Here is a 12,169-nt window from a genome sequence, read left to right as displayed (position 1 = left end):
TTCAAACATATTTAGCATAAAACTTTGTTTTTCAAAGACGTTAAACTACAAGGCGACTAGCTTTATAAATACTGCACACTAGCAACATATTCAAATACTTCTTGATAAACATAAATTGAAATGAAAGAGGTCTTTTTTTAATTTTTCCCCACTTACTGACCATGAATTTTCACAAAAATATCCATAAACCAACAAATAATCAAGTCTGGTCTGTCAAATTAGGCCAATTTAAAAGATCCGTGATTTATCAAACCTTTACTGGACCACAATCGATCATTGTGTAAAGTATCTGACTTTTGACTCTTGTAATCAATAATGACGTTCAGTCACATAACCATCTTCTCCTAAGTGTTCTGACGTAGGTCAACCTTACAAAGACATACAAATGTTCATACGTTTGTGAAAAAACATTCTAGTTTGTGTTTCAGATTCTTTCTCCTTACCGACAAAACAACCTTCAACAAGACATGAACAAACTATAACAACTGATCGCACATGGTTCCATTACAAACAATAAAACAAGTATAAAATAAATAAACTTGACGAATAACCAGATGACATTTTGTACACACCAGTAATTTCAAGGGAATCCTGCTAATTTTGTCAAGCAATCAAATTTTACCCTAAAATGACAAAGATTTGATCAAATTGTCACACAAATCATTTCAACATCATGGCCAACACAGCTAAATTCCAGTAGGAATCAGTCTTTGAAGATGGATGGCGTGGCATGGCGTGGCGTGACTTGTCACTTCATCATCAATACATCATCAGTACCATCTGCAGCATACTGTAACCATTTTGACAAAGGTCAGGGACACGTAGCTGAAGAAAGGGACACAACTCGTGTGAGTCTGTTTTCACTCACTAACCATTTGCGTACTTGACAAACATTATCAAACGTACAAATTTTGTTGACAATATTTAATTGAGAGCTCATGCTGCATCTTCTGTCGAGACGCAGACCAGCTCCCCTTAACTATTTCAACCAACATCAACACCCAACGAATGAAACCACATCCATGCAGGTATGCTTATTTTCATCATGAAGAAATGAAGATACACGTTAGCCAATACAAGCATGGGTTATACAAAAAGTCGACTCCCACCCACTTCATTCGGAGTGAGGCAGCAAGAGGTATTATTCTATTCGTTATAAACAAACAACATCAAAACATGGAACAGAAATCGTGAGAAATTAATACGAAATGAAAAATTCGGAGAATATTTCAAGACCATTTAGCTTAAGTATTTTGAACAAATTAATGTTAATTAATTATATTGCAATTGTTACTGCCTATAAAGATTGGTTTGGTTAGATTTATAGTAGGTAAAAGCGCAAAAACAGAATGCCAGTTTACTTTGGTAGACAATGATCCAAGAGCTGGATGCCTATCCAATCAGAACATTTACCCGTTTTCAAATCTGTCATTGGACATAAATATACACCTTACAATGTGGTCTCTTGTGAAAGGGTGTTAAGAAATTCCCTTTTTGGTAAAACTTTAAGTAGGAAAATATTTGGATTTTGAACACATTTCATATCTATAAATAACCTGCACGGATACTATTATCCTGTCTGCACATACCACAATGAGACCTTTATCACGGTCTACATAGTTTGCTATAACAAGTTTTTTATTTGTATGTTAATTTTTCTTTGAATAACCATTTTCAACAATGGCAAAGCAAACACAATATTTCGATTTTTGGCAGAGATGCTGCGTAAATTTTGGGTCCATGTCACCATTTGACAGAAAATATTTCTTTCAACTCATGATCTATTACACAATTGGAATACATCGCTCATACTAAACTCGAAGTTGTGTTTCTTTTAAAAAAAAGGAACAAAAATCCTAGAAAAGCTTATGCAATGTTCAATGCAATATATAATACGTTATACTTTAGCTGGGAGGGAAGAATCTTATCACTCTGCCATTATAATAAATGCACTTCAACAAGCTTAGGAAACAGTTGTCGGCCGCCAGCACAAGATGGCCACCATGTGAGGCTAGAACAGCTAACATCCACAAACATCTTCTTGTACAGTTATTAGCATAAATAGGTCTGTCTTCAATAAAAACACTATAGCTTTAGGAGCTGGAGGGAGATAACTCCAAAGGCCCACTCCATCACTTGACATGGGTTATCCCCCCTTGAGCTTGACATTCGGTGCTGTAATCACGCAATCAGTAGAATTCTGGGATGGTTAGGCCTCCGTATCATCTCCTTCGTGTCCTTTGAGGCGAAGACGAGCAAAGTCTTCGAAAATAAAGTCGTCATCCTTGTCGCCGTAGAAGGCCTCTCCACTGAAAACATAATTGAAAACAAGTTATTGATGGGGTTATATCAAAACTGGGTCCGATCTTCCAATTTTTAAAAATATTTTATCATTTTATAGATATAAAAATGCTATTTACATCTGTTAGGGTTAGGGTTTGTTTGTTTGTTTAACGCCACACTTAACAATATTACACCAATACGACAATGGTCTGTACATAATCAAGTCTGGACCAGGCAATCCAGTGACTGACATCATGAGCATCAATCCACAAAATTGGGATTTGATGACCTGCATCAACCAAGTCAGCGAGTCTGACCATCTGATCCTGTTAGTTGCCTCTTACAACAAGCATGGTTTTCTGAAGATCTATTCTGACCCGGATCTTCATGGGGTGTCACTTTAGTCTCATGAGCATGAGGATGGTGCAGATGGATAAAGAATCACAGTGAATCAGGGATTCAAACCCACAATGACTGAATCAGCTAAGGGACACAACTCTGGTGAAAGTGAGTGAGTGAGTTGGGTTTAACACCGCTTGTAACAGTATTCCAGTTATATCACGGCATGTCAGCTTAATGTGGGAGGAAACCCCGAAGTGATGCAGGTCTCAGACGTTTACCACTTCTGTGAAACCCACGAGCACGGGTATGGTGCTGACAAACCTAGAAATATAATCAGTTCGAACCAGGATTCGAACCCACAATCATAGGTTTCTGGCATGCCCAAAGGACGCAACTCTGCACAGCGAATCGCGGTGCCTTAGACGTCTGGGCAACCCGTGCCCCCTCTGGTGAAAGAGTTGTAGAACAAAGATGAACAACGATGAACAACGATGAACAACAATGAACACAATGAGCACTGATTCATGGTAAGATCCTACTAAGGGAGGTAACTGACTTTGTGTCGAGCTGTATGAGGTTGGTGTCGACCGGAGCATCTCCTCCCTCCGCGGGCACCAGACTGGCGGGGCGTGATGGGGGTGGGGACTCTGGGGGCTTGGGGTGCGTCAACGTGAATGGCAACTCCACCGACAGGTCCCTGGAAACAGAATAAAGAAGCAATTGAAACTCACTAGCTCACATCGAATAAATTAGGTCTCGTAGCAAACCCTGATAGTGAGTGAGTTGTTTTTTATGAGGCTTTGAACAGGATGTCAGTTAAAGCAGACACAATGTATGGATAACAACTTCTTTAATACTCTTCAAAGAAATGTCGCTTTTAATAGTATCAAAGAAGTTGTTATCCATAAATTGTGTCTACTGTGTCATCCATCAACTTCTAAGTAATGCCTATAAAACAATTCAGGATGTCAGTTATATGTCAGCTTCAGTGAAACCTATAAGTTTACTTTAAAAATCCTATACTTTCAAATTATTTAATCTTTTTTATGAGGTTCATAAAATTGAGCACAAAATGAACAGGCAACATCATAATCGAAAATCCGGTTCGTAAACTGTCATGCAGATTTTGGTCGATTGCAGGATTTGCAAAGCATGTACACCGCCAACTCGTTGTCAACAGATATTTTCAAAATCCTTTCATGTTTATAATCAAGGTGCTCACGTGATTTGATGCATTTCGTGATGTAAGACCTGTTTTATCACAATATAGATCTAGATAAATCGAGCAGATCGTCCTGACTTGGCACCACCATTGTGTGTGAAGCAAATGCAAGTAATACAAGAGGTGGAATCTGATTGGTCCATAGGAGAGGCTTAGAAGGGACATAACTGGTAATAGCCACTGGTGGCGCTACAATCGAGCCCAGGAATTCCAGCCTAGTTCGGCAAGGGTGGAAACTGGACTTCAGTTAACTCTCTTGCCTCGGGAAGATGTGTTCTAGGTAGAAACTTTATAGCTGCATGCATTAAGTCCAACTCATTTTTCACATTGTCTCATCAAAATGGCTTTATATTACATATTTTAGAGACGAGTTTAACATTTCTAAATTTTTAATAAAAATACAGCCACAGTGAGATCAACTTACCCGGATCCAAATCCCAGGATGAGTTTGACCTTGACCCTGTAGGAGACCACAATGCCGAGACTTTCTTTCTGACTACTGTCCGTCATTCTGTTGGCGAAAGAAAACATGACTTAATGTCACAAGGGAATCAATGCTGTTTTATGCACAATCAGCATATTGCTGCAATACTATGTCCGCCGTTAAGGAATCAGGTTTGTTTGTTTGTTTGTTGTTTAACCCCTCTTAGCAATATTCCAGCTACATGACAGCGGTCTGTAAATAATCAAATCTGGACCAGACAATCCAGTGATTGATATCATGAGCCTTGACCCATGCAATTGGGATCGATGACATACATCAACTAAGTCAGCGAGCCTGACCACCCGATCCCTTCAGACGCCCTTTTAAGACAAGCATAGTCACCTGTTACGGCAAGCATGGGTTGCAGAAGACCTATTCTAACCAGGATCTTCATGGGTTGCTGAAGACCTAATCTAACAAGGATCTTCATGGGTTGCTGAAGACCTATTCTAACTGGGATCTTCACAGGTCGTCTGCACATTGCAAACCATTGGTTGATATGAGAAACATTTTAGCCATCAGTAAACGAGTTTGCTAAAACATGATCACTCCAAACCTTTTTTAACCCTATTGGGCACGTCTCCATGTCTATTAACAACTGTACAGTAAACTAGTAAACTACGAACACGCTCATAACGAACTGACAGATATAACAAACTTATTTTTTGGTCAGGGCTATTTGCTGTATATACGCTTATAACAAACGGCAGTTATAACAAACTAAAATTAGTGGTCCCTTTGAGTTCTTCAAAACTGTTTACTGTAGTTAAGAACGTGTACATTTAAAGAGAATGAGTGAGTGAGTATGGTTTTACGCCACTTTTAGAAATATTCACTATCACAGCAGGGGACACCAGGGTCCCTAGGTTACCCCACATCTCCTGGCCATTCTAAACATTTTCACTGAGAGATTTCAGATATCAGTATGCGCGAGAAAACTCTCAAACTATAAATACAGTCAAGTCCCGTTAATCCATAAATGATTATGTCGGATTAACGAGTACGCCGGATAAACAAAATTAAGCAGTATCAACATTCGTGATCGAAAATTGGACAACTACACGATATTCTTATTGTTATGTTACATTGTTAGCGGAATATGTTTTCTAATCATTCAACCTCTTATGTTAAACACAAAACAACTGTTACGGACTGTATGACTTATTCAAAATACTTTAAAAAGCATAGTCTGGAATGGATGTCACCAGTTTGAAACTAGTGCCACAAAGCTCAAGAAAGCAGCTTTCTTAGTCGACTTCCTGTTAGTCATTTCATTGATAGGTCATAGTTCGCAAAAGGTTGTTTCTTTATTTAAAGCAGTAATTGTTTATTGTTAAGTAAGTTTATCTCTGCAGCCGTTGTAATATGCAGCTACCAGCCGATTCATCTCACATCAAAACACCGGCTGGGTACTCTCGGGCAGATGACCACGGAGTATGATGATCACTGTGTCGGATTAACGAGACTAATTAATGACTGATTTCAGTAATTCGTTGCAAATTTGGTGTGTCAGAGTCTGTGCGAGACTGTCGGATTCAATCGGTTTCCATCATTAGTGTCGGATAAAGCCGATTGTCGGATTAACGAGACTTAACTGTGCATGATTTGCCTCCATGAGACCACAAGCCGGCTACAGCATTGATAAAAGCTTCGTTAATTTACAAACACATACACAAACCAATAACATGACTACATCTGAAATATTTGAACCATTTGACAGTTTGGTGGTTTACAAACATTCAACAAGCTTGTAATAAGATTTTGTTTAATTTTATTACATTTTCGTAACAGGAAAATCCCTAGTCACAAAAGTATCTCTAACATAAAATCTTTTCAGACCATTATCAATAAATATACTTGGTATACATGTATCAGAATGGGTGCTAAGAAACAAAATTTAATCAAATTTAAATCTTTCAAAAAAATTTAATAAACAATGTTGAAGTGATGAGTGAAAAAAACAAGAAACTAAATGGAAGATATTTTTTCGTATCAATGACAACATCGGCAAAAAACGTGTCCAAAATATATATAACAGCATCAGTCAGGTCAATGAATTCCACTGTAGGCTACAATTAGTCAGTGATAAGGACTTAAGTAGGATGAACATCACCATTCTCCTGCCCTTGAGAGAGGAAGTCAGGTCAGCCTCATAATGTCCACTTTATTGGGCGTGGTCAAAACCACTTTAACCTCTGTTCACTCCATAAAATTAAAAAATATTACTTACCCCCACCCAACTAATTGTTTCTATGGATGTAGTGAGTGAGTGAGTGAGTACGGTTTTACGCCGCTTTTAGCAATATTTCAGCAATATCAGAGCAGGGGAAATGGGCTTCACACGATGTACCCGTGTAGAGAATTGAACCCGTGCCTTTCGCGTGATGGGCGGACGCTTTAACCACCAGGCTGCCCCACTGCCCCTGTATGGGTGTAGCTAACCCCACCCACCTGAAGGTTGCTATGGCTGTCACTAACACCACCCAGCTGATGGTTGCTATGGGTGTCACTAACCCCCATCCAGCTGATGGTTGCTATGGGTGTCACTAACCCCACCCAGCTGATGGTTGCTATGGGTGTCACTAACCCCCATCCAGCTGATGGTTGCTATCGGTGTCACTAACCCCACCCAGCTGATGGTTGCTATGGGTGTCACTAACCCCACCCAGCTGATGGTTGCTATGGGTGTCACTAACCCCACTGATGGTTGCTATGGGTGTCACTTACCCCCACCCAGCTGATGGTTGCTATGGGTGTCACTTACCTCCACCCACCTGATGGTTGCTATAGCTGTCACTAACCCCCACCCACCTGATGGTTGCTATGGGTGTCACTAACCCCAACCCACCTGATGGTTGCTATAGCTGTCACTAACCCCCACCCACCTGATGGTTGCTATGGGTGTCACTTACCCCCACCCACCTGATGGTTGCTATAGCTGTCACTAACCCCCACCCACCTGATGGTTGCTATAGCTGTCACTAACCCCACCCAGCTGATGGTTGCTATAGCTGTCACTAACCCCCACCCACCTGATGGTTGCTATAGCTGTCACTAACCCCACCCACCTGATGGTTGCTATAGCTGTCACTAATCCCCACCCACCTGATGGTTGCTATAGCTGTCACTAATCCCCACCCACCTGATGGTTGCTAAGAGTGTCGTCACTGTGATGATAAGAAAGAACAGACTGTCCATTCAGTTGATGCCTTGATGTTGGAAAAACATCCTCCCACGTTAACTCTGGTGTTTCCTGCATCTCTGAGTTTGCCCGCCGAGTACTGTCAGTTAAAGTGTCTTGGACACAAACCCTGGTGTCATTTCAACCTGCCTTGCTGGCATTCTTGTGGAACATGTAACGGAAAATGACAACTCTCTGTTACCATGGCAACAGAATAGCCGTGAGATACTGTGATGGAGCACTGTTTGGTTCCATGTCTCAATGGATCAGTGTCATGCCGCTGCAGTTTCCCTCAAGAGGACAGCCTTCATGCAGGGTTATGTAAAATGTTTCCATGACGTGACTATCATTTACTTTCCTCCATTTGGGCTTATATTTCATACTCTCCAGAGAATGGACTTTTTCTAAAATGTTAAGGTTTAAATAATTACAGAAAAGATTCTGCCACACTCGACAGTGCTTATATTCCCTGTGGTCCCCTTAATATTACTACATTGTTCAGCAGTGCTTATATTCACTGTGGTCCCCTTAATATTACTAAATTGTTCAGTAGTGCTTATATTCACTGGGGTCCCCTTAATATTACTACAGTGCTCAGCGCTGCTTATATTCATTTGGGTCCCCTTAATATTACTACATTGTTCAGTAGTGCTTATAATCACTATGGTCCCCTTAATATTACTACATTGTTCAGTAGTGCTTATATTCACTGGGGTCCCCTTAATATTACTACAGTGCTCAGCGCTGCGTATATTCATTTGGGTCCCCTTAATATTAATACAGTGCTCAGTGGTGCTTATATTCATTTGGGTCCCCTTAATATTACTACATTGTTCAGTAGTGCTTATATTCACTGGGGTCCCCTTAATATTACTACAGTGCTCAGCGCTGCTTATATTCATTTGGGTCCCCTTAATATTACTACAGTGCTAAGCAGTGCTTATATTCACTGGGGTCCCCTTAATATTACTACAGTGCTTATATTCACTGGGGTCCCCTTAATATTACTACATTGCCTATATTCACTGGGGTCCCCTTAATATTACTACAGTGCTTATATTCACTGGGGTCCCCTTAATATTACTACAGTGCTTATATTCACTGGGGTCCCCTTAATATTACTACATTGCTTATATTCACTGGGGTCCCCTTAATATTACTACAGTGCTTATATTCACTGGGGTCCCCTTAATATTACTACAGTGCTTATATTCACTGGGGTCCCCTTAATATTACTACATTGCTTATATTCACTGGGGTACCCTTGATATTACTACAGTGTTCAGCAGTGCTTATATTCACTGTGGTCTCCTTAATATTACTACGGTGCTCAGCAGTGCTTATATTCACTTGGATCCCCTTGAAATTACTACAGATGCTTATCATACAATTCCTTTACTCGTCTCCACTTAAATATTACCACAAACTCCTAGTAATAATCAGTATCTTTTCTTTAATTGTATTTCTGCTACTTGCTAAAAGCTTTTATGAACGCATATCATAACCGAAGCTTGCAGTTGAATTGATACCATTGACAAATAAGTTTTTTAACATTCCCAAATATATTATAGTATTTATCAATGCTTAACCTTAAAAACTGTAACAGATCAAAAGAATAAATACAAATACAACCATCCGGCATCATACAATATCTTGCACTCAACCTTTGACCCCAAAACATCTGAACAAGATGTTTCACACTGACACTATTGCATCGTGGGATAGGTGTGACCCAGGTGACCCAGGTCAAGGTCATCCAAATCCATGCCCGACACTCGAGCCCCTTCCGTTTCAATAAGCTGTGGGGCCAAATCAATGATGCAATGCTGATATAGCTTGTATACCACACTGCACAACCATCCAATCGGCAGTGAGAGCACCAGTGATTTTACCGAATAGCCACAGATAAATATCATCTCTTCTAATCCAACCAACAAAAGCTCCACCTTACAATATACATATTTACATAGCATTTATATTCTGGAGAGACAATATGCTGGTTCATGTTTTCTGTTAATGATTTTTCCTGGTACTAAAAATCAATCTTTCAAATCAAAGTTATATTCAGGCAGATTAGATTTTGCACGATCAATACAAGTCCAATGAATATCTTAGCTGCAAATGAGTTGGCGTAATGTACATTGCGGTGTCTAGACGCACGTCAGTGTTAGATATCGCTGCTGATGGCTCGGAGCTGTTCATCCAGCTTTCCCCTACCCGACCAGCCTTAAGTAAAGACCAGGTTGGAGGTATCCCTTAATGCTGGCTGTCATGACTATGTGAACAAGATCTGCCTGCTGTCAGCCGACCACGGTGGAAATGGGTTGCGTAAACGCTTCCTCCGCAAAGGCAGTGTCTGACCTGCTGTTGTTTGATGCGAGTGGAATGGACAAAATAGAAACAGGGAAGTTGCTCTACTGTCAGAGAATCGAACATAGGGTTGAGGGGCACATGAGCCAATGCCTGACTACTAGGCTACCATTATAATACTATCCTTGAGTATCTTCATGGACATTTGTTAATACTGACTTGAAGGAGCATAGCGGAATCATCTTAGCAACAACATCCCAGATCCATATATAATAACCATCTCCTCATCCCAGATCCCTATGTAATAACCAGCATCCACATCCCAGATCCCCATGTAATAACCATCACCTCATCCCTGATCCCCATGTAATAACCATCATCTCATCCCTGATCCCCATGTAATAACCATCATCCCCATCCCATATCCCAATGTAATAACCATCATCTCATCCCAGATCCCTATGTAATAACCAGCATCCCCATCCCAGATCCCCATGTAATAACTATAATCCTCATCCCAGATCCCTATGTAATAACTATAATCTTCATCCCAGATCCCCATGTAATAACTATAATCTTAATCCCAGATCCCCATGTAATAACTATAATCCTCATCCCAGATCCCTATGTAATAACTATAAACCTCATCCCAGATCCCCATGTGAAACCATCATCCCATCTCAAATCCCCATATAATAACACCTAAATCTTCATATAACAAACCCATCATATTCAGTATTGTGCCCCAATAATTAATGTGTTAGCATTATAAATATATACATTTAACACGAGGCAAAAGAGTTCATAAAAAAGTTCAAACAGCTGACATCCATGGCATAAAATATATGTCCTAGACTCAAAACAGATCAAAAGCAGTGAGGTAATTAATCAAATTAATGAGGTTCCAACTAATTACACCTTCTCATTTGCACCACAAATTCCACTCCTTGAGGACGGATGAAACGTGAAACAGGACTAGTTCGTTACCTCATCCGTCAGATTCCCAAACAGGAAGTCTCTCAGGTACCAGGCCATTAGTCCCAGGAGTTACTTCCCCTTGGAACCACACAGTAAGTTCCCCAGATAATGAAGTGCACATGTCTGCTACTAACAAGACACTGCACTTCAAAGGTGACTCAAGTTTTTAACCAATCGAGCATCAATTCTGTAGCATCAAGACACCTTATAGGCCTTGAGGCAAGTATATCCGAAAAAAACCAAAACTTCAAAAGCTTCACATTTCTTTGTATGCTTTATAAACAAAAATTACAGCAAGATTTCAGAAGCAGCCGGCTTTCCTTCTGGTTGATTTCAGCACTTCTTGATTTCATTTATACTACTCAAATAAGATCAAGAACACCTGATTCTCCTATATTACTACAGTTGATGTCATGCCCCTTAACCTCTTTTGAGGAGTATAGTATGTCTGAAGAAATAAAGAAGTTTGTAAGTGCAATAATTCGGTGATGTGATACCAATTATCAATCCCAGGAGGGGGGGATTCAAGCCATGTTTGTTTGTTGTTTAACGCTGCACTCAGCAATATTCCATCTTAATGACGGCAGTCTGTAAAAAAAAATTAAGCCTGGACCAGACAATCCAGTGATTGACATCATGAGCATCAGTCCATGCAAATGGAATACGATGACACACATCAACCAAGTCAGCAAGCCTGACCACCAGATCCTGTAAGTCGCCTTTTACGACAAGGGTTGTCGCTTTTTACAGCAAGCATGGGTTGCTGAAGACCTATTCTACCACGGATCTTCACAGGCCCATGAAAAAAACATCTTTCTTTGCTTTTCTTCTTAACGTTTCATTCGGCAATATTTCAGCTATATGACAGCGACCGGTAACTAAATGCACACCTACTCACACACTCGGCAATATTTCAGCTATATGACAGCGACTGGTAACTAAATGCACACCTACTCTCACACTCGGCAATATTCCAGCTATATGACAGCGACCGGTAACTAAATGCACACCTACTCACACACTCGGCAATATTTCAGCTATATGACAGCGACTGGTAACTAAATGCACACCTACTCTCACACTCGGGTACTCACATTGTAGAAGATGCCAGGTTTGTGTCCTCGTGCTTCAGCTTGCCGTCCAGTGCCAGACCACGCTTGTCTCGGTTGTTTGACAATAAAGGGGTTAAGTGATACACCTTGCAGAAGCCTGTTTGGCTCGGCTGGATTGGGAAGCCCTCCCTAGAATTACAACACAGGGGAGAGTGCCTCTTTATAATGGTGTACATCAATGGGGAGAAAGCCTCTATATGATGGTGTACAACATAGGGTAAGTGGCTCTTTCTAATGATGTACAACACAGCGGGGAA

The 12,169-nt window shown here is 40.4% G+C and overlaps 1 protein-coding gene across 2 annotated transcripts in view; it reads right to left on the bottom strand.

The window, feature by feature from the left end:
- Positions 1-705: 705 nt before the first annotated feature.
- Positions 706-12,169, bottom strand: part of LOC139447240 (arrestin red cell-like) — a 106,551-nt gene continuing 95,087 nt past the window's right edge. The window contains exons 10-13 of one of the 2 annotated variants that reach the window (XM_071228500.1): positions 11,895-12,050; positions 4,272-4,358; positions 3,182-3,322; positions 706-2,309 (exon numbers count right to left, since the gene is read on the bottom strand). In XM_071228500.1, the coding sequence (XP_071084601.1) occupies positions 2,210-2,309; positions 3,182-3,322; positions 4,272-4,358; positions 11,895-12,050 (484 nt within the window). In that variant the 3' untranslated portion in view covers positions 706-2,209. The remainder of the gene's footprint in view (positions 2,310-3,181; positions 3,323-4,271; positions 4,359-11,894; positions 12,051-12,169) is intronic. The other variant, XM_071228501.1, reaches the window with a different exon arrangement.

The sequence above is a fragment of the Haliotis cracherodii genome, unplaced genomic scaffold, assembly GCF_022045235.1.
Source record: "Haliotis cracherodii isolate W230 unplaced genomic scaffold, xgHalCrac1.p SCAF_7, whole genome shotgun sequence".
Classification (NCBI taxonomy): Eukaryota; Metazoa; Mollusca; class Gastropoda; order Lepetellida; family Haliotidae; genus Haliotis; species Haliotis cracherodii.
Note: the sequence above shows the minus strand (reverse complement) of the source record. Positions and strands in the feature narration are given on the sequence as shown.